The 27,845-nt window shown below is 45.6% G+C and overlaps 1 protein-coding gene across 1 annotated transcript in view; it reads left to right on the top strand.

Moving 5' to 3' along the window:
- Positions 1-27,616, top strand: part of LOC142110698 (coagulation factor XI-like) — a 77,561-nt gene extending 49,945 nt beyond the window's left edge. Inside the window, exons 6-15 of the mRNA XM_075193777.1 lie at positions 1,996-2,164; positions 2,393-2,499; positions 5,909-6,068; positions 6,326-6,420; positions 11,578-11,746; positions 20,276-20,382; positions 21,482-21,641; positions 23,687-23,799; positions 25,765-25,791; positions 27,462-27,616. Of these exons, the coding sequence (XP_075049878.1) occupies positions 1,996-2,164; positions 2,393-2,499; positions 5,909-6,068; positions 6,326-6,420; positions 11,578-11,746; positions 20,276-20,382; positions 21,482-21,641; positions 23,687-23,799; positions 25,765-25,791; positions 27,462-27,466 (1,112 nt within the window). The 3' untranslated portion in view covers positions 27,467-27,616. The remainder of the gene's footprint in view (positions 1-1,995; positions 2,165-2,392; positions 2,500-5,908; positions 6,069-6,325; positions 6,421-11,577; positions 11,747-20,275; positions 20,383-21,481; positions 21,642-23,686; positions 23,800-25,764; positions 25,792-27,461) is intronic.
- The last annotated feature ends 229 nt before the right edge of the window (positions 27,617-27,845 follow it).

The raw sequence follows: 27,845 nt of genomic DNA on the forward strand, positions 1-27,845 counted from the left end.
GGACCGCGACCTGCGACTCCTGGCAGCGAAGCCCACCCTGCCTTGCGGGGGTTCTTGGTGAACACCGGGGAGATCGTTAGACTCCGCACCTCAGGTAAGCCAGCGCTAATCAAGATTAGTAATAGAAGTATCCAGAATCTGTTACAATGCCAAATTATTTTTTTAAGTGCAGATAGAGACAGAGGGTAAGAGTTCTTCCAATTTAGAGCTAAGGGGCATTTGGCTTTTCCTAGAACATGTATCTAGATCTTAGGGCAGGTAACACAGCAAGAATACCCGAGGATCCTTATCTACCGGTGCTTCAAAGAGGGTGTTCAGGAGTTTATGTACTTTTTTCTAAAAGTGAGCGATTACAGACATGTCCACCAAACATGTACCATGGAGCCCCTACAAGCACAATCACGCCAAGAGTTAGGTGAGGAACTGGGAAACATTGTGCTGAGTCTTGCTGGGGTATAGCACCATAGATAATAGATTTTGTAGGAAGTTTCGATTACCATGGTTGAGATAGAACTTTTAGCAATTTCCAGTCTCATGTCCTCCCAGGCTTCTACTTCCAGGGATTCCCCAGTCCATCTCCCACTGTCACACATCGGAGTCCGGTTCTTACTTTTCCAACCCACTGTACGGCACGTTCCCTCAGCTCCAGGCACAGAACCTTGTGACACAATAATAATACTTTGTACAATAGAAGGTACATGGCCCATGGAGAGCTCCGAACCTGTAATCATGTGTTCTGTTCTGTGACCCTGTTCAGCTATTAACCTGCAGTGTGCACAGGCCTGTACCAGAGTATTACGTTCTATACCTTTACTCCGGCATTCCAGTACTTGTGGCTAATCTCTGCTTCTGATTATTGCTGACCTTCCTTGTTCTTCCACTCCTTCTGTTTGCTGATTTGGCGCACTGCAGTCTGTTTATGTACCAGTCCCGGCTACGTTGACCAGTCTCTCATTGCTGTTTGATACCAGCTCATCAAACCTGGTCCGAGACCTGTGAACCAACCTGCAGCGAAGCACAAACCTCCTTGCGGGGGTTCCTGGTGAAAACCGGGGGTCATTAGACTTCGTGCCTCTATTACTACCAGCACTAATCCAGGTTGGCGAAAGGGAATCCACGTTATCTGCTAGATTTGTGACACCCACTTGGCTTTGTGTTTTTTTTTGTGAGGAAAATGTATGTATATAATGTTAAAAATATACTTTGTTTTAAAAAAACACATAATTTTGGTAATGATTCTAGCATTAAGAGTTGTTCATTTGTTTTATAGAATATATATATATTTTTTCTTGCATGTGTTCTCATATTGGACATATGTTTGTATCCTGCACTGTGTTCTGTCTGTCTACATACAAGAAGTAACGTTTAGGCAGAGCGTACCCAGATTCAAATGGAAATGTATATTGAGATCCACTTGGTGTATGTATGTGCATGTTTTTAAACGCATTTTGTGTTCAGGTTACATCTGAAAATGATTGAGGCCCTAAAATATTGCGCTTTCTTACAGGGTAAGGGTACAGATATATTGGGGGCAAAACTTATACTTTGTAAATGGGCTCACTACAATACTCACGGGAAGTATAAACATCTGAAGACATTCAGCAATGAGGAAGAAGATATTTGGGAGTGAGGGCGACACCGGCTGGTTCTTTAGGAAACACCCAGGGTTCCTTAGCCTGGTGCCTCTTGGGTTGTGCTCAGGAGATGTATTGTACAACAGTTACATGTAGAAATACACCAATAAGCCTTAATACATTTCTAACAATATCCCAGAACCTTCCAGATATAAAGGATGATCAGTGACAGAACTGAATGCAGAAATGTCAGATATGGACAATATTCTTCTCTCTCAACCATTTTTAATGACTCTAATCACACAAACTGACGTTTACAGATGTTAGCAAATATGGTCTTTGAAAACGGTGGCTGAAATCCGGTGGGTAAAACACATTGTGTATTTGGGAGTAAAGCTCTACAAAGGACCATATGTTGCAGGCTTCCTTGGTTGTGCTGACCTTGTCCTTCCGGACTCTGAATACGCGGGAATCACGGTGCTGGACGTTGAGGTGCAGAGCGTGGAGCAATGTCAGCAGATGTGCACTAGTGACGGTCTGTGTCAGTTCTTCACTATGCTTCCCGGGGACACAAACACAGCAAATGGCATGTAAGTGACTTACTGGGATGTCCTCTATCCACATATACCCTATATGCCTCTATATAGCCACATCAAGTCACCTGTCACATACCTTTCCACTCCCTATTGTTGGAACACAGATAATTCCTGCTATTCATTAATTAAGGAATTACATATAAAATTAATGTATTATACCATTCAATGAACAGAGCTGCCACCTCTGTTTTACTTAATGGACTCTTGCTCTTGTTTTCCCAGGAGTATTTGCCGTTTTAAAAATGCTCCAGGAAACATTCCCACCATGATGACATACCTGGAAAATGCTGTGTCTGGATTCTCCATGCAATACAACACAGTGCAGAAAAGTGGGTGAATGTGAATCAGTATAAGTTTGGGTTTTGTATTTCATCTGTTCCCCTGCACCATACACTTCTGGACACAAGTCTCCGCAGGTGGACAGTGCATAGAAATCTTCTGTAAATATTGTGATTAGGTGAATCCCTGTGGGTGTCCAGTGCCTGGACATCTGGGTGGTAGATAGAACCTCTGATTGGTGTGGATGGATTGGAGAGTGATGTGACTCAACATCTGGGGAAGCATATAGAAGCCTCTGTAAGTGATGTGGCCGAATATCTGGGTGATAGATAGGTCAGCCTCTATGGGTGGTGGCTTGATGTCTGACTAAAGGATACGAAATGTTGTAAGTGGCATGGCTGGATATCTGGGTAAGGAATAAGAGGTGTGGATGGACAGAAGAACCTCTCAGTGGTGGGGCTGAATGATGGTTAGAACTTATTAGTGTTGCTGATGATGATGCACAGAAGAACACCTATGAATAAGAGCACTATAGAAGGTGTGGCTATATATCTGTGTGATGGATAGGTGAAGCAATATGTGGTAAACATGGAAAGCTCTATAAGTGGTGTGGCTGGATATCTGTGTAAGGAATAAAAGCCGCTATGCTAGGTGTGGATGAACATAGTGGCTGAATGATGTATAGGAGATCTTCTAAACAGTGTGGATAAATAACTGGATGATGGGATAGGTGAACCTCTGATTGGTCTGGATAGATAACTAGTGATTGGGTAGGTGAACCTCTGATTGGTCTGGATATAGAACTAGTGATTGGGTAGGTGAACCTCTAATTGGTGTGGATAGATAACTAGTGATTGGGTAGGTGAACCTCTGATTGGTCTGGATAGATAACTAGTGATTGGGTAGGAGAACCTCTGATTGGTGTGGATAGATAACTAGTGATTGGATAGGTGAACCTCTGATTGGTGTGGATAGAAAACTAGTGATTGGGTAGGTGAACCTCTGATTGGTGTGGATAGATAACTAGTGATTGGATAGGTGAACCTCTGATTGGTGTGGATAGATAACTAGTGATTGGGTAGGTGAACCTCTGATTGCTGTGGCTAGATAACTAGTGATTGGGTAGGTGAACCTCTGATTGCTGTGGCTAGATAACTAGTGATTGGGTAGGTGAACCTCTGATTGGTCTGGATAGATAACTAGTGATTGGGTAGGAGAACCTCTGATTGGTATGGATAGATAACTGGATGATTGGGTAGGTGAACCTCTGATTGGTGTGGATAGAAAACTAGTGATTGGGTAGGTGAACCTCTGATTGGTCTGGATAGATAGCTAGTGATTGGGTAGGTGAACCTCTGATTGGTCTGGATAGATAGCTAGTGATTGGGTAGGTGAACCTCTGATTGGTCTGGATAGATAACTAGTGATTGGGTAGGTGAACCTCTGATTGGTGTGGCTAGATAACTAGTGATTGGGTAGGTGAACCTCTGATTGGTGTGGCTAGATAACTAGTGATTGGGTAGGTGAACCTCTGATTGGTCTGGATAGATAACTAATGATTGGGTAGGTGAACCTCTGATTGGTGTGGCTAGATAACTAGTGATTGGGTAGGTGAACCTCTGATTGGTCTGGATAGATAGCTAGTGATTGGGTAGGTGAACCTCTGATTGGTCTGGATAAATAACTAATGATTGGGTAGGTGAACCTCTGATTGGTCTGGATAGATAACTAATGATTGGGTAGGTGAACCTCTCATTGGTGTGGCTAGATAACTAGTGATTGGGTAGGTGAACCTCTGATTGGTCTGGATAGATAACTAATGATTGGGTAGGTGAACCTCTGATTGGTGTGGCTAGATAACTAGTGATTGGGTAGGTGAACCTCTGATTGGTGTGGCTAGATAACTAGTGATTGGGTAGGTGAACCTCTGATTGGTCTGGATAGATAACTAGTGATTGGGTAGGTGAACCTCTGATTGGTCTGGATAGATAACTAATGATTGGGTAGGTGAACCTCTGATTGGTCTGGATAGATAACTAATGATTGGGTAGGTGAACCTCTGATTGGTGTGGCTAGATAACTAGTGATTGGGTAGGTGAACCTCTGATTGGTCTGGATAGATAACTAATGATTGGGTAGGTGAACCTCTGATTGGTGTGGCTAGATGAATAGATTATAATTAGGAGGAAAAATTCTATGAATTGTGTGGCTGCATATTTGGGTGATGGATAGAAGAACCTCTGAGTAGTTTGGCTGGCTAGATAATAGCGTTGAGGATAAAAAATGGGAATACCTCTAACAGAAGTAGCTGGATGAATGAATAATGGGTCGAAGAAACTCTGAGTCATGTGCTGGATGAATGCATGATGAATAAGAAAATTGGTACAAATAATATGGCTTAAAGAATAAATGTATGACTGTGGAGATGGCCTAGTGATTAAGAGCAATCAATTATGCTGATGTAGATGTAAAATCCACCTATTCATCTACCAGTCTTCCACCTAACTTCACCCTTGTCCAGCCTTCCTCCACCCACATTGTCATTCCATGGCACCCCCTCCTGTATTAGATTGTAAGCTCTCACAAGAAGGGCCTTCTTTTCTCTTGTCTTCTTGTCTGCTCCTACTTGTCCTCCTGTGTTTCCTTGGATCATGCTTCTTGCATGTTCTTCACAACACTTCGTTATATACCTTGCCTATTACTGCAGTACGGTATAATGCTACTTATAGTCTCCAGTACTCTGTCAGTTGATCCCCCTACGTCTTTGTTCTATGATTTACTTCCCCATTGCATGGTACTGTGGATTTCTTGGACACCTTGATAAAGAACTTGATTCGAAACGCGTTGGAGAGAGTGTGGATCCGAGAGCAGTTGTAACAGTTCTGTGTGAGCAGAGAATGTTGTTGTATAACATCCTATCTGAGTTATAACATCTTTATACCCGGGAGTAAAAGAAGAAATCACACTTCACAAGAAGAAAAGAATTTTACTTCAGAGACATTATTATTGTCTGTTTATTTGTTAATGTCACATCAGCACAATTGTTGCACTAGTGTATTTATTGTACCATTTAGTATTTACCACGTGTGGGTGATGCTGGTATAGGGCTGGGAAGCGCGGGTTAATTAGTAACTTATTTTCTTTTTTTTGGATTAACCTTAGGATCTATCAGAATGGAGGTCTCTGACTGAGCTACACAAAAAGGATATTGCAAAGGGTTAATAGATCAGGGGAAATCTTGGTGTAAACAAGTCCTTGTAGAAGATAAAGTCTGGGGGTACAGGCTGATTAGAGAGCTGTGTATGGCTGAGGAAGAGGCAACAGTGCCACTCCGAGAGGATAAAGTGAAAGATCTAGATGAGTCTCATACAATTAAATTGTACAGATCGCAGTCTCACATAAATTACATGAGAAATTTGTCTTATATGTATCTTCTAAGTTTACGCTACACTTATCCAGCTTTACAGAATTGCTCCGATCTCTTATATCCCGACATTGAGTTTTCCGGTGTGGATGTTGTCCAAGTCCTCGCTGTAGATGCCGACCGCTGCCGTATTTCCTGCACTCAGAATCTAGACTGCAAATATTTCACTTTCCTCTGGGATGAAACTCAAAACAGGTAAAATCTAAAAAAAGACCTTCAGTAGAACACAATCTTCTACCATACCCGGCATAATAGAGACCACAACACCACACTATCTGTTGATATCTCCTTCTAGCACATACACAGGATGAGGCCTTATATAAACACATATCCACAACCAATAATTATCAACAGTATAAAGGTGACAAAGATATAGCACAAGCACACAATAAGCTCACGATTATTTCTTAAATCTATAATTGTCTAACTAAATGCTCTTCTGGGCTCCACAGCTTCATCTGTAAAATGCGAACAAGCTTCCTTGGGATTCCAGATAACATATTTCTGTTACCAAATGCTACATCTGGATTCAGTCTGAATGCAGAAAGTAAGTGAAGTATAAGACCTGGCTATTATTATTATTATTATTTATTTATAAGGTGCACAGGTTCCGTAGCGCCGGATACAGAAGCAAATAACAATTAGATGAGGAAATACACATAACTAGCACAGATTAGTGGAGTGAATTCTGAAATGGATCGGTAGCCAATTAAGGGATTTACTCAGAGGAGTAGAGGAAGAAGAGCGACTGGAGAGGAAGATGAATCTAGCCGCAGCATTCTGTATGGATTAAAGGTCAGAAAAGTGAGAGATAGGAAGGCTAGTGAGAAGGGGGATGTAATAGTCGAGATGAGAAATGATTAGTGCTGATAATACTGAGGTAGGGTGGAAAGTAGGAAGTAAGTAGGGGGAGTAGAAGGGCTGGGAATTGAGGTTACTCTGAAGCATAAAAAAGTATTTTAAGATGTAGGTAGTGAGCAGGTGTCAAAAGTATTCCTTTAAAACCAGGAAATATGTGTATTTCTACCATAGCCTAAAGCCCATGGATTACTACTGGGTGTATGGCACCATTTGGTGGCAAAATGTGAGTGAGGCAGAAGATGTTTTCAGGGTTGAATTTACTATTAAACGTAATGCATTGGTTTAGGGGTAGATTGTTAGTGTGGGAGAAAATGGTCAATGGGTCAAAGTCACAGGATCAGGATTACTGCAGTAGTTTGTAGAATGTAAGTGCAATAGACGAAGGCCTATGGGTTGGAGATACTATTGGGTATGACATTAGTTTAGGGATAGAATCTAAAGATGGTAGAGGATGGTCAATGGGTTGGAGATACTATTGGGTATGACATTAGTTTAGGGATAGAATGTGAGTATGGTACACTATGGTCAATGGGTTGGAGATACTATTGGGTATGACATTAGTTTAGGGATAGAATGTGAGTATGGTAGAGGATGGTCAATGGGTTGGAGATACTATTGGGTATGACATTAGTTTAGGGATAGAATCTGAGGATGGTAGAGGATGGTCAATGGGTTGGAGATACTATTGGGTATGACATTAGTTTAGGGATAGAATGTGAGGATGGTAGAGGATGGTCAATGGGTTGGAGATACTATTGGGTTTACTGCAGTAGTTTGTAGAATGTAGAATAGTTTGTAGAAAGGGCAGCACAGTGGCCTAGTGGTTAGCACATCTGCCTCACAGCACTGGGGTCATGAGTTCGATTCCCGACCATGGCCTTATCTGTGTGGAGTTTGTATGTTCTCCCTGTGTTTGCGTGGGTTTCCTCCGGGTGCTCCGGTTTCCTCCCACACTCCAAAAACATACTGGTAGGTTAATTGGCTGCAATCAAAAATTGACCCTAGTCTCTGTCTGTCTCCCTCTCTGTCTGTCTTTGTGTGAGTGTGTGTATATATTAGGGAATTTAGACTGTAAGCTCCAATGGGGCAGGGACTGATGTGAATGAGTTCTCTGTACAGCGCTGCGGAATTAGTGGCGCTATATAAATAAATGATGATGATGATGATGATGATGAATGTGAGTGGGGCAAAAAAATGGTCTCGGGATTGGAGATACTATTGGGTTTGGAATTAGTTTGGGGTAGAATGTGGGTGGGGCAGAAGATGGTCAGTGGGTTAGAGATAATGGGCCTGATTCATCAAGGGATGTAAACGTATCATCCAGAAAATCACTCTGCACATGCCACAGAACCGGACCGGACCATACAACACAGAACACAGCAACATTCAATTAATCTTTGAACACAAAGGAAACTTAGTACAGTCTACAATTTAATGGAGGGAACGGTTAAGGGTCATTTGGACGTAGCCAATGTATGGTAAAGGCATACGGGTACGGGAGCACGTAGCAGCGTCTGATCCAGGCTCTGGGCAACTGAAAAGTATCTTGCTTCAGCTACAGGTCTAGTCTCAGTACCACTTACGAATGATGACGGCAGTGTATGCATGCTATTACATGTGTATGCATGCTATTACATGTGTATGCAAACAATAGTAATTGTAACAATGCATTGTATGTACAGTAGCCATTCATAAAATCTAATAAATGTATTTAATGTTTTATTAATAATGCCTATATTACAGGAGACCTTATTTGAATAGTTTTGGGGATTTTTATGTGTGTTCTTTTTAAAAACTATGTGTATACTGAAACAAACGCACAGTGAGCCTGATTCATTAAGGAACTTAGGCAAGAAATTGAGTAAGTTTTCTTAACTAAGTTGTCTGGACAAAACCATATTGCTATGCAAGGGGTGCAAATGAGTTTATTATTTTGCACATAAGGAAAATACTGTCTGTTTTTCATGTGGCACACAAATACTTTATAGCTTGTACGCTGAAATTTAAAGTTGATCTAGGAAAAAAAAGCTAGTATTTTTCTTATGTACAAAATAATAAACTAATATACACCCCTTGCATTGTAACATAGTTTTACCCAGGAGTAAACTTAAGTAAAAAAAATGAGTACTTTCCTTAATGAATCAGGGCCACTATTGGATGCATGGCAGCAATTTGAGTTGAGATGAGTTAGTGTTATTAAAGGGTGGGGTTGGTATTTTGAGCTACATTAGCTGGTGACACCATGCACCTGACTCTCAATCTAGTGATTTAATCTTTATTCCAAGTTTATATTCAGGACTCCAATAAATAATTTAATTATTTATCTTGTAATCTTACCCTAATTTTGTAACAGTGTCCTTCACCCAATTGTTATGTTCCTCTCTCCCATAACGTCCTGTTTCTCCATATACACTACACCCAATAACCCTGTCTCTTCTGCACCTCACCTATTTCTCCCAGCCCCCTCTTTATGTACTCCTCTTCTCTCCCCTCTGTATGTACTCCTCTTCTCTCCCCTCTGTATGTACTCCTCTTCTCTCCCCTCTGTATGTACCTCCTCTTCTCTCCCCTCTGTATGTACTCCTCTTCTCTCCCCTCTGTATGTAACTCCTCTTCTCTCCCCTCTGTATGTAACTCCTCTTCTCTCCCCTCTGTATGTAACTCCTCTTCTCTCCCCTCTGTATGTACTCCTCTTCTCTCCCCTCTGTATGTACTCCTCTTCTCTCCCCTCTGTATGTAACTCCTCTTCTCTCCCCTCTGTATGTAACTCCTCTTCTCTCCCCTCTGTATGTACTCCTCTTCTCTCCCCTCTGTATGTAACTCCTCTTCTCTCCCCTCTGTATGTAACTCCTCTTCTCTCCCCTCTGTATGTAACTCCTCTTCTCTCCCCTCTGTATGTACTCCTCTTCTCTCCCCTCTGTATGTACTCCTCTTCTCTCCCCTCTGTATGTACCTCCTCTTCTCTCCCCTCTGTATGTAACTCCTCTTCTCTCCCCTCTGTATGTACTCCTCTTCTCTCCCCTCTGTATGTAACTCCTCTTCTCTCCCCTCTGTATGTAACTCCTCTTCTCTCCCCTCTGTATGTACTCCTCTTCTCTCCCCTCTGTATGTACTCCTCTTCTCTCCCCTCTGTATGTACTCCTCTTCTCTCCCCTCTGTATGTACCTCCTCTTCTCTCCCCTCTGTATGTACTCCTCTTCTCTCCCCTCTGTGTGTAACTCCTCTTCTCTCCCCTCTGTATGTAACTCCTCTTCTCTCCCCTCTGTATGTAACTCCTCTTCTCTCCCCTCTGTATGTACTCCTCTTCTCTCCCCTCTGTATGTACTCCTCTTCTCTCCCCTCTGTATGTACTCCTCTTCTCTCCCCTCTGTATCTACTCCTCTTCTCTCCCCTCTGTATGTACTCCTCTTCTCTCCCCTCTGTATGTACTCCTCTTCTCTCCCCTCTGTATGTACTCCTCTTCTCTCCCCTCTGTATGTACTCCTCTTCTCTCCCCTCTGTATGTACTCCTCTTCTCTCCCCTCTGTATGTAACTCCTCTTCTCTCCCCTCTGTATGTACTCCTCTTCTCTCCCCTCTGTATGTACTCCTCTTCTCTCCCCTCTGTATGTAACTCCTCTTCTCTCCCCTCTGTATTTACTCTTCTTCTCTCCCCTCTGTATGTACTCCTCTTCTCTCCCCTCTGTATGTAACTCCTCTTCTCTCCCCTCTGTATGTACTCTTCTTCTCTCCCCTCTGTATGTACTCTTCTTCTCTCCCCTCTGTATGTAACTCCTCTTCTCTCCCCTCTGTATGTAACTCCTCTTCTCTCCCCTCTGTATGTACTCTTCTTCTCTCCCCTCTGTATGTACTCCTCTTCTCTCCCCTCTGTATGTAACTCCTCTTCTCTCCCCTCTGTATGTACTCCTCTTCTCTCCCCTCTGTATGTAACTCCTCTTCTCTCCCCTCTGTATTTACTCTTCTTCTCTCCCCTCTGTATGTACTCCTCTTCTCTCCCCTCTGTATGTAACTCCTCTTCTCTCCCCTCTGTATGTACTCCTCTTCTCTCCCCTCTGTATGTACTCCTCTTCTCTCCCCTCTGTATGTACTCCTCTTCTCTCCCCTCTGTATGTACTCCTCTTCTCTCCCCTCTGTATGTACTCTTCTTCTCTCCCCTCTGTATGTACTCTTCTTCTCTCCCCTCTGTATGTACTCTTCTTCTCTCCCCTCTGTATGTACTCCTCTTCTCTCCCCTCTGTATGTACTCCTCTTCTCTCCCCTCTGTATGTAACTCCTCTTCTCTCCCCTCTGTATGTACTCCTCTTCTCTCCCCTCTGTATGTAACTCCTCTTCTCTCCCCTCTGTATGTACTCCTCTTCTCTCCCCTCTGTATGTAACTCCTCTTCTCTCCCCTCTGTATGTACTCCTCTTCTCTCCCCTCTGTATGTAACTCCTCTTCTCTCCCCTCTGTATGTACTCCTCTTCTCTCCCCTCTGTATGTAACTCCTCTTCTCTCCCCTCTGTATGTACTCCTCTTCTCTCCCCTCTGTATGTACTCCTCTTCTCTCCCCTCTGTATGTAACTCCTCTTCTCTCCCCTCTGTATGTAACTCCTCTTTTCTCCCCTCTGTATGTAACTCCTCTTCTCTCCCCTCTGTATGTACTCCTCTTCTCTCCCCTCTGTATGTAACTCCTCTTCTCTCCCCTCTAATCACTATCTTCCCTCCACCCACTTCTTTTCATCTGCCCTGCACCAAATAATCAATGTCTCCCTTCTACCTTCATCTTCATTTACTTCTTCCTGTTTCACCATCCAATATTCTCCCAATCTTTTCTCCGCCTAAATCTCCTGCCTTCTCCACCCAGGTTACTTGGACTGCTCTGCCCTTCTGCTTCCACACACAACATTTTCTGGTAGTCTGATTGGATATATGATGGCACCAGATGTTGACCAATGCCAGCGACTGTGTACCCAGAATCCACCATGTCAGTTTTTCACCTACCTTAGTGCAGATTGGACTCTAGATGAACGGAGGTGAGTGTAACCCTTCCTCTATCAGGCCATGTACTGCACAGGTTTGTAGGACAGACACAGAGGTTTGGGATTCAAATTGAATATGACATCTGCACATTGGGTTGTGTTGTGTCACAAAGACATTCAGTTTAAGGCAAAATAAGATGTGTTCCAGAACTTGGGAATCAGGATATTTCCAAAGATTACCTAAAAATCCAAGAGCCAAACTTCACCTTATGCTTTCACGTGTGGTTGTGATGCTGGACATCGCCAGAACTTTAGTCATTTACTGGAATAATATCCAACAGAAATATCAGGCACTGTTAGGGCACAGAGTCACATGGTTGTCCATGTGAGCAGTCTCATCAGATAAATTGTAGAATATTGCAGCAATAATAACAAATTACACTTTTCCAAACACTTTACAATCAACCAAAACCAATATGCTAAGGTAGAGCTCGCTCACCAGATAATTGATAGGAAATGTTATGACTGGGATGCTGTGTATAATGTAAGGGGAATAGTCCAGTTATTAGAGATCTGGTGAGGGAGCTCTGCACTGGTCACATGTCCACTTCTGAGGGAGCTCTGCACTGGTCACATGTCCACTTCTGAGGGAGCTCTGCACTGGTCACATGTCCACTTCTGAGGGAGCTCTGCACTGGTCACACGTCCACTTCTGAGGGAGCTCTGCACTTGTCACACATCCACGTCTGAGGGAGCTCTGCACTGGTCACATGTCCACTTCTGAGGGAGCTCTGCACTGGTCACATGTCCACTTCTGAGGGAGCTCTGCACTGGTCACATGTCCACTTCTGAGGGAGCTCTGCACTTGTCACACATCCACGTCTGAGGGAGCTCTGCACTTGTCACACGCAGGGCCATCTTTTCCATTGGGCACGATGGGCAGGTGCCCGGGGGCCCCATAGGCAGGGCTCTTAATTAGAATAAATAATCCTGCAAAAGAAAAAACCTGCAAAAAAAACCTTCAAGGGTCACTGAGCAAGTACATCTATCTATCTCTATCTCTATATATCTATATCTGTATCTCTATACAGCTATATCTATCTATCTATCTATATATATATATGTAGGGGCCCCGGTGCACTGCTTTGCCCGGGGGCCCATAATGTTGTTATGATGGCCCTGGTCACACGTCCACGTCTGAGGGAGCTCTGCACTTGTCATACGTCCACTTCTGAGGGAGCTCTGTACTGGTCACACGTCCACTTCTGAGGGAGCTCTGCACTGGTCACATCCACGTCTGAGGGAGCTCTGCACTGGTCACACGTCCACTTCTGAGGGAGCTCTGCACTGGTCACACGTCCACGTCTGAGGGAGCTCTGCACTGGTCACACGTCCAAGTCTGAGGGAGCTCTGCACTTGTCACACGTCCACTTCTGAGGGAGCTCTGCACTGGTCACATGTCCACTTCTGAGGGAGCTCTGCACTTGTCACATACACGTCTGAGGGAGCTCTGCACTTGTCACACGTCCACTTCTGAGGGAGCTCTGCACTTGTCACACGTCCACTTCTGAGGGAGCTCTGCACTTGTCACATCCACGTCTGAGGGAGCTCTGCACTTGTCACACGTCCACTTCTGAAGGAGCTCTGCACTTGTCACATCCACGTCTGAGGGAGCTCTGCACTGGTCACATGTCCACTTCTGAGGGACCTCTGCACTGGTCACACATCCACGTCTGAGGGAGCTCTGCACTTGTCACATCCACGTCTGAGGGAGCTCTGCACTTGTCACACGTCCACTTCTGAGGGAGCTCTGCACTTGTCACATCCACTTCTGAGGGAGCTCTGCACTTGTCACACGTCCACTTCTGAGGGAGCTCTGCACTGGTCACACGTCCACGTTTGAGGGAGCTCTGCACTGGTCACATGTCCACTTCTGAGGGAGCTCTGCACTGGTCACATGTCCACTTCTGAGGGAGCTCTGCACTGGTCACATGTCCACTTCTGAGGGAGCTCTGCACTGGTCACATGTCCACTTCTGAGGGAGCTCTGCACTTGTCACACATCCACGTCTGAGGGAGCTCTGCACTTGTCACACGCAGGGCCATCTTTTCCATTGGGCACGATGGGCAGGTGCCCGGGGGCCCCATGGGCAGGGCTCTTAATTAGAATAAATAATCCTGCAAAAGAAAAAACCTGCAAAAAAAACCTTCAAGGGTCACTGAGCAAGTACATCTATCTATCTCTATCTCTATATATCTATATCTGTATCTCTATACAGCTATATCTATCTATCTATCTATATATATATATGTAGGGGCCCCGGTGCACTGCTTTGCCCGGGGGCCCATAATGTTGTTATGATGGCCCTGGTCACACGTCCACGTCTGAGGGAGCTCTGCACTTGTCACACATCCACGTCTGAGGGAGCTCTGCACTGGTCACACGTCCACTTCTGAGGGAGCTCTGTACTGGTCACACGTCCACTTCTGAGGGAGCTCTGCACTGGTCACATCCACGTCTGAGGGAGCTCTGCACTGGTCACATCCACGTCTGAGGGAGCTCTGCACTGGTCACACGTCCACTTCTGAGGGAGCTCTGCACTGGTCACACGTCCACTTCTGAGGGAGCTCTGCACTTGTCACACGTCCACTTCTGAGGGAGCTCTGCACTTGTCACATCCACGTCTGAGGGAGCTCTGCACTTGTCACACGTCCACTTCTGAAGGAGCTCTGCACTTGTCACATCCACGTCTGAGGGAGCTCTGCACTGGTCACATGTCCACTTCTGAGGGACCTCTGCACTGGTCACACATCCACGTCTGAGGGAGCTCTGCACTTGTCACATCCACGTCTGAGGGAGCTCTGCACTTGTCACACGTCCACTTCTGAGGGAGCTCTGCACTTGTCACATCCACGTCTGAGGGAGCTCTGCACTTGTCACACGTCCACTTCTGAGGGAGCTCTGCACTTGTCACATCCACGTCTGAGGGAGCTCTGCACTTGTCACACGTCCACTTCTGAGGGAGCTCTGCACTGGTCACACGTCCACGTTTGAGGGAGCTCTGCACTGGTCACATGTCCACTTCTGAGGGAGCTCTGCACTGGTCACATGTCCACTTCTGAGGGAGCTCTGCACTGGTCACATGTCCACTTCTGATGGAGCTCTGCACTGGTCACACGTCCACGTTTGAGGGAGCTCTGCACTTGTCACAGATCCACGTCTGAGGGAGCTCTGCACTGGTCACACGTCCACATCTGAGGGAGCTCTGCACTTGTCACACGTCCACTTCTGAGGGAGCTCTGCACTTGTCACACGTCCACTTCTGAGGGAGCTCTGCACTTGTCACATCCACGTCTGAGGGAGCACTGCACTTGTCACACGTCCACTTCTGAGGGAGCTCTGCACTTGTCACACGTCCACTTCTGAAGGAGCTCTGCACTTGTCACATCCACGTCTGAGGGAGCTCTGCACTTGTCACACGTCCACTTCTGAGGGAGCTCTGCACTTGTCACACGTCCACTTCTGAGGGAGCTCTGCACTGGTCACACGTCCACGTTTGAGGGAGCTCTGCACTGGTCACATGTCCACTTCTGAGGGAGCTCTGCACTGGTCACATGTCCACTTCTGAGGGAGCTCTGCACTGGTCACATGTCCACTTCTGAGGGAGCTCTGCACTGGTCACATGTCCACTTCTGAGGGAGCTCTGCACTTGTCACACATCCACGTCTGAGGGAGCTCTGCACTTGTCACACGCAGGGCCATCTTTTCCATTGGGCACGATGGGCAGGTGCCCGGGGGCCCCATGGGCAGGGCTCTTAATTAGAATAAATAATCCTGCAAAAGAAAAAACCTGCAAAAAAAACCTTCAAGGGTCACTGAGCAAGTACATCTATCTATCTCTATCTCTATATATCTATATCTGTATCTCTATACAGCTATATCTATCTATCTATCTATATATATATATGTAGGGGCCCCGGTGCACTGCTTTGCCCGGGGGCCCATAATGTTGTTATGATGGCCCTGGTCACACGTCCACGTCTGAGGGAGCTCTGCACTTGTCACACATCCACGTCTGAGGGAGCTCTGCACTGGTCACACGTCCACTTCTGAGGGAGCTCTGTACTGGTCACACGTCCACTTCTGAGGGAGCTCTGCACTGGTCACATCCACGTCTGAGGGAGCTCTGCACTGGTCACATCCACGTCTGAGGGAGCTCTGCACTGGTCACACGTCCACTTCTGAGGGAGCTCTGCACTTGTCACACATCCACTTCTGAGGGAGCTCTGCACTTGTCACATCCACGTCTGAGGGAGCTCTGCACTTGTCACACGTCCACTTCTGAAGGAGCTCTGCACTTGTCACATCCACGTCTGAGGGAGCTCTGCACTGGTCACATGTCCACTTCTGAGGGACCTCTGCACTGGTCACACATCCACGTCTGAGGGAGCTCTGCACTTGTCACATCCACGTCTGAGGGAGCTCTGCACTTGTCACACGTCCACTTCTGAGGGAGCTCTGCACTTGTCACATCCACGTCTGAGGGAGCTCTGCACTTGTCACACGTCCACTTCTGAGGGAGCTCTGCACTGGTCACACGTCCACGTTTGAGGGAGCTCTGCACTGGTCACATGTCCACTTCTGAGGGAGCTCTGCACTGGTCACATGTCCACTTCTGAGGGAGCTCTGCACTGGTCACATGTCCACTTCTGATGGAGCTCTGCACTGGTCACACGTCCACGTTTGAGGGAGCTCTGCACTTGTCACAGATCCACGTCTGAGGGAGCTCTGCACTGGTCACACGTCCACATCTGAGGGAGCTCTGCACTTGTCACACGTCCACTTCTGAGGGAGCTCTGCACTTGTCACACGTCCACTTCTGAGGGAGCTCTGCACTTGTCACATCCACGTCTGAGGGAGCACTGCACTTGTCACACGTCCACTTCTGAGGGAGCTCTGCACTTGTCACACGTCCACTTCTGAAGGAGCTCTGCACTTGTCACATCCACGTCTGAGGGAGCTCTGCACTTGTCACACGTCCACTTCTGAGGGAGCTCTGCACTGGTCACACGTCTACGTTTGAGGGAGCTCTGCACTGGTCACATGTCCACTTCTGAGGGAGCTCTGCACTGGTCACATGTCCACTTCTGAGGGAGCTCTGCACTTGTCACATCCACGTCTGAGGGAGCTCTGCACTGGTCACACGTCCACGTCTGAGGGAGCTCTGCACTTGTCACATCCACGTCTGAGGGAGCTCTGCACTTGTCACACGTCCACTTCTGAAGGAGCTCTGCACTTGTCACATCCACGTCTGAGGGAGCTCTGCACTTGTCACACGTCCACATCTGAGGGAGCTCTGCACTGGTCACACGTCCACGTCTGAGGGAGCTCTGCACTGGTCACACATCCACGTCTGAGGGAGCTCTGCACTTGTCACACGTCCACTTCTGAGGGAGCTCTGCACTTGTCACACGTCCACTTCTGAGGGAGCTCTGCACTTGTCACACGTCCACTTCTGAAGGAGCTCTGCACTTGTCACATCCACGTCTGAGGGAGCTCTGCACTTGTCACACGTCCACTTCTGAGGGAGCTCTGCACTGGTCACACGTCTACGTTTGAGGGAGCACTGCACTTGTCACACGTCCACTTCTGAGGGAGCTCTGCACTTGTCACACGTCCACTTCTGAAGGAGCTCTGCACTTGTCACATCCACGTCTGAGGGAGCTCTGCACTGGTCACATGTCCACTTCTGAGGGAGCTCTGCACTGGTCACATGTCCACTTCTGAGGGAGCTCTGCACTGGTCACATGTCCACTTCTGAGGGAGCTCTGCACTGGTCACATGTCCACTTCTGAGGGAGCTCTGCACTGGTCACATGTCCACTTCTGAGGGAGCTCTGCACTTGTCACATCCACGTCTGAGGGAGCTCTGCACTTGTCACACGTCCACGTTTGAGGGAGCACTGCACTTGTCACACGTCCACTTCTGAGGGAGCTCTGCACTTGTCACACGTCCACTTCTGAAGGAGCTCTGCACTTGTCACATCCACGTCTGAGGGAGCTCTGCACTGGTCACATGTCCACTTCTGAGGGAGCTCTGCACTGGTCACATGTCCACTTCTGAGGGAGCTCTGCACTTGTCACATCCACGTCTGAGGGAGCTCTGCACTGGTCACACGTCCACGTCTGAGGGAGCTCTGCACTTGTCACATCCACGTCTGAGGGAGCTCTGCACTTGTCACACGTCCACTTCTGAAGGAGCTCTGCACTTGTCACATCCACGTCTGAGGGAGCTCTGCACTTGTCACACGTCCACGTTTGAGGGAGCTCTGCACTGGTCACACGTCCACTTCTGAGGGAGCTCTGCACTGGTCACACATTTACTTCGTCTTATACTGTAGAATGTGTCAGGAGAATTGTCGTCTGCTATTACGCTGTGTACGAGACAACATCTGCTGATTGCTACTCGATATAACTAGATATCGCTGGTTGATATTTTAGTTAATTTGAATTGCCAGAATTTTCTCACATATATTAAATTCTTATAGCTTCTAAGATTTCAGAACATAAAGGTAAAAGTGAATATTTGCCTATAGAAATATGAGAATTATGTCAGCAGCAACAAGAGGTTCCTTTTGTCTATGAGGGGTTGTAAATATGGTAATTCCTTCTGTCTTTTAAAGATGATGGTGCAGGATGGCCACCAATGAGAGGTCTTCTTACTCCGAAATCGCTAATGAATCATTCTTTTTATCAGAAATACATATCGGGCCTGAGTCATTAAGGAGACCAAGGCAAACAAAGGAGTAAATCTGATCCTGGACAAACCATGTACAATGCAAGGGGTGCACATTAGTTTATTGTGCACTGAAGGAAAATACTGGCTGTGTTTTCATGTAGCCCATAAATAGTTTATCTGGGAAATGCCTTACCCCAATTATAAATCTGTCCCCACACCTCCCCCTGCAACGCAACATGATTTTGCCAAGGTGTAAAGTTTCTCCTTTTATTTGCTTCTCCTTAATGACTCAGGCCCGGTATGTTTTGACACTCATCAATGTTCTCATCTATCTTTCTAAAACATTGAGTAGAAAATGTACCTCATTACAGACAAGATTGAATGGAACCAACTCATGTATAAGAAGATCCTCGGTTCTAGCTGTGGTGTTTATTGTTATTATTATCTTATATTTATAAGGCACCACAAGGGTCCGCAGCGCTGTACATAACATATACAGAAAGCAGTGATCCATAACACGATACATGATACATGAAGAACAACATACAAAGACCAGACATACTGAATGAACAGAAATACAGGTAACACAGTAATGTAGATCAAATTATATGAGGGACAGAGAGTGAGACTGATGGAAGTAATCAGAAGTAATCCTGAGCTTAAGAAATCAGGGCTAGGGAAGCAGACCAACAGGTACAGAGGGTGATGGAATATTAGGAGAACACAAGGAAAGAGGGCTCTGCCCCTGAGAGCTTACATCCTACAGGAAAGGGGAGACACAAATAGGGTGGTACTAACTGCTGGTGAAAGCAGGGACAAGGGAGTTGTGAGCAGGGTTTTCTTACCTCTCTGTCTGTATGTATTACCCAGTATTGTTTTATTAATGTTTGTTCCCAATTGTAAAGCTCTACGGAATTTGCTGGCGCTATATAAATAAATGGTGATGATGATGATGAAGGCAGATAGGCTTGAATAAAGAAATGAGTCTTAAGGACACACTTGAAGCCTTTGAGAGGAGAGACTACCCTGATGCAGAGTGGGAGATCGCTCCACAGCTCAGTAGCAGTCCGGGCAAAGTCCTGGAGGTGGGAGTGAGAAGAGGTGATCAGTGAAGTTGTGAGGCCGTGGTCAGAGGCAGAGCGGAGGGGGTGGCGAGGAGTGTAGGTAGAGATGAGATTGGAGATGTATTGGGGGGATTGATTGAGAGCTTAGAAGGTGAGTTTGGGGAGTTTAAATTTAATTCTGTAGGCCATGGGGAGCCAATATAGGGACTGGTGGAAGGTACAGCAGAGACAGAGCGGTGGGAGAGATAAATTAGGCGGGCAGCAGCATGGTGGATATACCTAAGAAGGGCAAGGTGAGAATCAGGTAGGCCAGAGAGAAGGAGGTTATAGTAGTCAAGGCGGGAGACTACAAGAGAGTGAATAAGAGTTTTGGTGGCTGCCGTGGTGAGAAAGGTACATTCTGGAGAAGGAAGTAACAAGAATTTAATAGGGACAGAATGTGAGGTTTGAAGGAGAGGGAGGAGTTGAGGATGACCCCAAGGCATCGGACTTGGTTTCACCTTAACTGACCGTTCTACACCCCATCACAATCTACATAAAGGCTCTTAAAACAAATTCATTAAAATCTCCAATAAATAAATCTTTGTTTCAATTAAACACATCTTCAGAAACAAATATTAATGTCTTTGTGACTGTACCACAGCTCATTACATGCAATAATGGCACAGTCTGAACTTGTCCAGCTCATGTCATCTCCATGGTGTTCAGCTCCCTCCATATATACAATCTTACTCACTAAGCTCCCAGTCTACTCCAACAAAAGCTGTGTTGTCTGCTTTAGGTTTTACTGTTTCCTCCAGAGTGGTAACGATGGCATACCGGGTTCAGTCATCCACCTTCCCAACACCACATCCGGATTCACCAAACCCCTCTCCGGTCTTCAGTTTGGTGAGTGAAATGTGATCTGGTGGGTGAGTGATAGATGATCATTCAGGTAAGTGATAGGCACATTAATCAGATGGGTGAGTGGAAGTTGATTATATGGGGGAGTGATAGGTGATCATATAGATGAGTGAAAGGTGATATCAGATTGATGAGGAACAGAGGTTCAGATGAGCGAGGAGCAGGGGATCAGATGGGCGAGGGATAGATGATCGTATTGATGAGAGTCAGGGGATCGGATGGGCGAGAGACAGGGGATCAGATGGATGAGGGACAGATGTTTGGATGAGCGAGGAGCAGGGGATCAGATGGGCGAGGGACAGGGGATCAGATGGATGAGGGACAGATGTTTGGATGAGCGAGGAGCAGGGGATCAGATGGGCGAGGGACAGGGGATCAGATGGATGAGGGACAGAGGTTTAGATGAGCGAGGAGCAGGGGATCGGATGGGCGAGGGTTAGGGGATCGGATGGATGAGAGTCAGGGGATCAGATGGGCGAAGGACAGGGGATCAGATGGATGAGGGACAGATGTTTGGATGAGCGAGGAGCAGGGGATCGGATGGGCGAGGGACAGGGGATCAGATGGATGAGGGACAGATGTTTGGATGAGCGAGGAGCAGGGGATCAGATGAGCGAGGGACAGGGGATCAGATGGATGAGGGACAGATGTTTAGATGAGCGAGGAGCAGGGGATCAGATGGGCAAGGGATAGGGGATCGGATGGGCGAGGGACAGGGGATCAGATGGATGAGGGACAGATGTTTGGATGAGCGAGGAGCAGGGGATCAGATGAGCGAGGGACAGGGGATCAGATGGATGAGGGACAGATGTTTAGATGAGCGAGGAGCAGGGGATCAGATGGGCAAGGGATAGGGGATCGGATGGATGAGGGACAGGGGATCAGATGGATGAGGGACAGATGTTTGGATGAGCGAGGAGCAGGGGATCAGATGGGCGAGGGACAGGGGATCAGATGGATGAGGGACAGATGTTTGGATGAGCGAGGAGCAGGGGATCGGATGGGCGAGGGATAGGGAATCGGATGGGCAATTGGTGGGTGATTATATGGGTGAGTGTTATATCTGTGACTTGTTTCCTTCCAGAATGTATAACTGAAGAGTACAACAATCTGAACTTTCCCGGCTCTGATGAACGCAGTCTGAAGACGGACTCTTATGAAGAATGTCGGTCTATCTGCACTAAGGACCCGTTATGTCAATTTTTTACATTCTTCAGCCAGACAAATATCCTCTCTGATCAAACGTGAGTACAAGCTGCCATCTGTGGTAATGAGCGTCCGTTCTCCGTGTTCCTGGGTAAGGCCACCAATTACGGATATATATAAAAGTTTCAGCTCCCTGGTAAAATGTTATCTCTCACCGAATTTTTAAGCGAAAACTGAAAAGTAGATACTGGAACCTCTGCAGGGTACGAACTTAAACATGAATTATTAACGCATAATTATGTGCTGAACAGACTGAAACAAATAAACCAGTGAATGTGGAGAACTTGGTATCACCTCATTCGCCACAAATCTAACTAAACAGTAAGAAAAAGACCATGAGGTCCGGCCACCAAATTAAAGTATCTGGGCTCTAGGTTCCATTTGCAGATATTCACCTTTCTAACCTTACAGTGATTATAGGCCCCTGTCTGTAGATTGTGGAGAGCACGGTACATCCAGGATTATGCTCCTGGTCATTGTATTGCCTGTTACTATCCTAACTACACAATATGCTCTGAGACGCACGGTGAGGTAGTGGTGCACTCCGTCTGTCTGTCTCCTGGGGAATGTACCCAGATGTCTCTATCTGTCTGTCTGTCTCCTGGGGAATGTACCCAGATGTCTCTATCTGTCTGTCTGTCTCCTGGGGAATGTACCCAGATGTCTCTATCTGTCTGTCTGTCTCCTGGGGAATGTACCCAGATGTCTCTATCTGTCTGTCTGTCTCCTGGGGAATGTACCCAGATGTCTCTATCTGTCTGTCTGTCTCCTGGGGAATGTACCCAGATGTCTCTATCTGTCTGTCTGTCTCCTGGGGAATGTACCCAGATGTCTCTATCTGTCTGTCTGTCTCCTGGGGAATGTACCCAGATGTCTCTATCTGTCTGTCTGTCTCCTGGGGAATGTACCCAGATGTCTCTATCTGTCTGTCTGTCTCCTGGGGAATGTACCCAGATGTCTCTATCTGTCTGTCTGTCTCCTGGGAAATATATCCAGATTTAGGTTATGCATTTAGGGATCAAAAAAAAGAACACAATCTATAAATTAAATGGAATTAATTTAGGAGAATCTATAATGGAAAAGGATTTGGGAGTGCTCGTAGACAGTAGACTTAGCAATAGTGCTCAATGTCAAGCAGCAGCTGCAAGGGCTAATAAAGTATTGGCATCCATAAAAAGGGGCATAGATGCAAGGGAAGACAGTGTAATTTTGCCACTGTATAAATCGTTGGTAAGACCTCATCTTGAATATGCAGTACAGTTCTGGGCACCACTCTATAAAAAAGATAATTTGGAACTAGAAAGGGTTCAGAGAAGGGCGACAAAATTGATAAAGGGTATGGAGTCATTAAGTTATGAGGAAAGGTTAGCCAGTTTAGGCATGTTTACTTTAGAATAGAGGTGTCTAAGGGGAGATATGATTACTATGTACAAATACATTAGGGGTCAATACGGAGAGCTTTCATGGGAACTTTTTACCCCAAGGACCATACACAGGACTCACGGTCACCCCCTAAGGTTAGAGGAGAGGAAATTTCACAACCAGCAAAGGAAGGGGTTCTTTACAGTAAGGGCAGTCAAGATATGGAATTCATTGCCAGGGAAGGTTGTGATGGCAGATTCAATAGATATGTTTAAGAAAGGGTTAGACAAATTTTTAGCGGAAAGGTGTATCCAGGGATACGACCGTTAATTTAAAATAAAGGATAGTAGTGAATATAGGGTAAAAATTGGACTGCAATATTGAGTCTGGGGGGATTTTCAAAATTGAAACAGATGGGCGGTTACTTACTCTGGATTAATTTCAAATATAAGTGCAGGATCGCAGAAGATCCAAAATAGGTTGAACTTGATGGACTGGTGTCTTTTTTCAAACTCATCAACTATGTTACTATGTATCCATCTGTCTGTCTGTCTGTCTGTCTCCTGGGGAATGTATCCTGGTGTCTGTCTGTCTGTCTGTCTTCTGGGGAATGTAGCCAGATGTCTTCATCTGTCTGTCTAGTCATTATCACTGGATATATCCATCCGTCTGTCTCTTGGGAAGTTTTGGGTGAATGTTCCTATCTGCCTGTCTCCCACAGGGATACCTGTTATCTGAAGAGTCTGCTGTCTGTCCCGTTACCACAAATCATAAAATATTCCCCAGAGGTGGTGTCTGGCTTTCCACAGAGGAACTGTAAGGGTCACACTTCCGGTGAGTGACTGTTCATCAGGTATCGCAGTATTCACAGTGCCAGGAAAGGTTTATAGAGTCTGCCAAGCTGTCGGTCACTCTCTGTCTGTTCTGTCAGCTAAGCTCCAACATCCTAACATGGCCACCTTCTGAGGGGTGAGAGGGCCATACTTGCCTAATCTTTCGGAGCATCTGGGAGACACTCAAATTTCAGTGACTACTCTTCCCCAGATCCTCCCAATCTCATCACCAACATTTTGCAACCCATTGTCACATGACCACTCAATGTGTATTCCGCCTCTTTCACAGTGTAGTAATGGGACACATATACAGTGGTGGAAGTCGGGTGTATACGGGGTATGTCATTCCGCCACCTCTCCTACTGTCTTCACTGTATCACTATCACATTCCAGTCACTTACATTATATATGTATATAAGGGATAAGCCCCTCTAGCTTCCCCCTAATTTAATATTTTTTCATATATTCCAACAGTCATACAATATATCACCTCGATTTAGTCAGGAAACCGCTCCTGAACCCCTTTATCTGTCACAAACCGCCCTCTGCGCCCTCGTGACCTGGAAGCTTACTGTAAGGGAACACAGGATTCCAGCCTAAATCTCACACTCACCTCTCTCTCAGGCTACAGATTTCACCGGTCCCTTTCCAAACACAGACGCCTCACACCTCTCAGCAACGGCCACCAGCTACGTATGAGGCCCGTAGCAAACCTATGACTCAATTATCCATTTGCGCACACTCGGTGCTCAGGTAGATAAACAGTTAATCCTTCACACTCTGGTTTCTAAAGAGTTAACCCTAGCCAAGTAATCTCTCTCTTCTAAACAGGCAAAGGATTTGTTTAGAGCAATAAGGACAGAACTATTAAATTGTTATATTTATTATACAAAAGGTACAATGCTTATAGGTAATAAAAACAATTAGATAAAGATTTGACATACAAATAAAAAATTGCAAATAGTTAGAAAAACAAATGGAATGAAAGTACAGAGCATAAATTACATATAATAATCTGTATGCCTGGGGGTAGGCAGAAAGGATGGACAGTCCTTCAATTAGATTGATCCCCAAGAAGTTGACAATTTGTTGTAACTGGTCTCCGCTTTTTAAAGACACCTTTACACCTTTCCCGACCTTCAGAGAGGTTGTGGTGTGTGACACTTTTTACAATCACCATTTGCATGTTGCCTGAGTTACTACCCAAATCTACTATGTGACGTAACTCTTCTGTTGAGTGTCACAAAGGCCCAATTTATTATGAATACATCCCCTATGAATTTACCCATCTATTGATACCAAACAGGCCTAGGTACAGGGTATCAGTTGAACTTTTACTCATCTCCTCAACTTCTCTGAGCAGTTCCTAAAAGGCTCACCGCAGGGGGCTTTGAAACTGCCACAGGTGACACTGCTATCTTGTTACACTGGGATGTGCAGAGTCACCAAATAAACATGCAATTGTCCTCCTGACTTCGCATTGTACACCATAGTAGCTCAATTCATTAATGGATCCATTTGATATACCATATATATATATATATATATATATATATATATACATACATATATACACACACAGTGGTGGAAGTGCAAGGTATACAGGGTATGTATGTATGTACCACCACTTCTCCTACTACCTTCATTGTAACACTATCAGGTGCCAGTCACATGTATACATATATATATATATATATATATATATATATATAACTGTAATAATTTCACTCCAGAAACTACAATTGTTAGTGTACTGTTCTACAAAGCTACTGATGCAATGCTAGGACCGCCCTCTCTACACCCTGCTCCTCCCCTAACTCGCCATCTTGCACTGCAGACTCCATGCACTCTGCTGGAGAACTGGGCCCACACACCACAAATAGTAAAGTTTGATCATCTGTATCTGTTGAGTTTCTAAAATGTTTTAATTTTAAGTATTTGTTAATTTTCTTATTTTCTATCCCAGATTCTCCAACGGATACACTGCCATCATGTGAGTATCATTCCTATCAGCCATTATAAATCCTTTATCTATAAAATTCCACACTTTGTCTCTTTTTCTCTCTAATATCTGTAATAACAGCCACCTCAGCTCTTTCTTTTATCTCACTCACTTTTTGACCCACTCCAAACTGGATTTTGCTTTCTCCACTGCCCCCAATAATGCCACTAACTTCCTTCTCTTTGCTAAATCTAAGGGACACTTCTTCCTTCTTGACCTCTGCTGCCGTCTATAACGTTGACTACTCCATCTTTTTACAAACTCTCCAATCTATAGACCTCTGTAACGCTGCCATTTCTTTATCCGTCAGAGTTCCCCAAGGACTTGTTCTAGGCCCCCTACTCTTCTATCTCTACTTCATCGGCTCATTTCACCTCCAGTACAACTGGTATGCTGATGAAACCAAAATCTGTTTCCTCTGCTGACCTCTTGCCTTGTTTTATGTCATCATCATCATCATCATTATTTATTTATATAGCGCCACTAATTCCGTAGCGTTGTACAGAGAACTCACTCACATCAGTCCCTGCCCTATTGGAGCTTACAGTCTAAATTCCCTAACATACACACACAGACAGACAGACTAGGGTCAATATGATAACAGCCAATTAACCTATCAGTAGGTTTTTTGGAGTGTGGGAGGAAACCGGAGCACCTGGAGGAAACACACGCAAACACGGGGAGACCATACAAACTCCACACAGATAAGGCCATGGTTAGGAATTGAACTCATGACCCCAGTGCTGTGAGAGGCAGAAGTGCTAACCACTGAGCCACTGTGCTGCCCTCCTGCTATCTCTCAGTTATGTCATCTTGGATGGCCCAGTGATTTATTAAACTCAATATGTAAGACTAAAATAACCATCTTCCCCCTTCCACTGCTCCATCTCTGCCAGTTGCAGCATTTTCTTCCCGTGACCCATAGAAATAAATTTAAACTGCTTACCCTCAAATACAAAGCTCTCAACCGATCCTCTCCCCCCAACATCTCCAATCGCACCTCTACCCACACTCCTTCCTACCCCCTCTGCTCTGCCAATGATCATGACCTCACTACCACACTGATGAGCTCTTCCCACGCCGGCTCCAGGACTTCCCCATGGCTGCTCCCCACCTGTGGAACGATCACCCACACCCTATGCCTCTAGTCTCCAACTCTATTGTCTCTGCTATCACCCACACTATCGCACATGGTGTCTCCCCCTTCCCTTTAGGATGTAAGCTCTCATGAGCAGGGCCCTCTGTTCCCCTTCTACTGTCCCATCTACCTCTGTACCTCTTGGCTGCCTCACTAGCCTGTTTTCCCAGGGTTAGGTCTACTCCACGTTGGACTTTAGCATCACTCTCACTTACTGTCCCGTAAACAGCTTGATCTGCATTAACCGTGCAGTCTGTTAGTTAGTAGATTTCTGATCTTTTTATAATTATGTTTAGTTTAATAATGTATTATGTAATGTACTATGGGTCGTTGCTGTATCTGTATTGTATAATAATTATATTGTAAAATTCATGTACAGCCCTGCAGGTATTTTGTAGTGCATTATATATATCTATCGCTACTTTATATAAACCCACTCCCCAGGTTGTCGCTTGTCTCTCTTATTCCTCTTTTCATTCAGTAATATCCCTACTCCGACTAATGTCTCCTTTTCTCTTTTCAGGTTAAACCAGAACCACATCTGGGATGAGACAAGATTGGACCAGTTGCTATATTGCTTTATCTGCTCTTAAGAAATTTTTACGCATTCCGTCTGAGAAGCCTTCTCATCTATCAATCATATCTACTTACACCCTTATCTCCTCCTAATACCCTGACCTCTCCTCCCCCTCCTAATACACAGATATCAGGACACACTGACCTCTCCCCTCCTAATACACAGACATCAGGACACTGACCTCTCCTCTCCTCCTAATACACAGACATCAGGACACTGACCTCTCCTCTCCTCCTAATACACAGACATCAGGGCACACTGACCTCTCCCCTCCTAATACACAGATATCAGGACACACTGACCTCTCCTCCCCCTCCTAATACACAGACA

This window comes from Mixophyes fleayi, chromosome 1 (genome assembly GCF_038048845.1).
Source record: "Mixophyes fleayi isolate aMixFle1 chromosome 1, aMixFle1.hap1, whole genome shotgun sequence".
Classification (NCBI taxonomy): Eukaryota; Metazoa; Chordata; class Amphibia; order Anura; family Limnodynastidae; genus Mixophyes; species Mixophyes fleayi.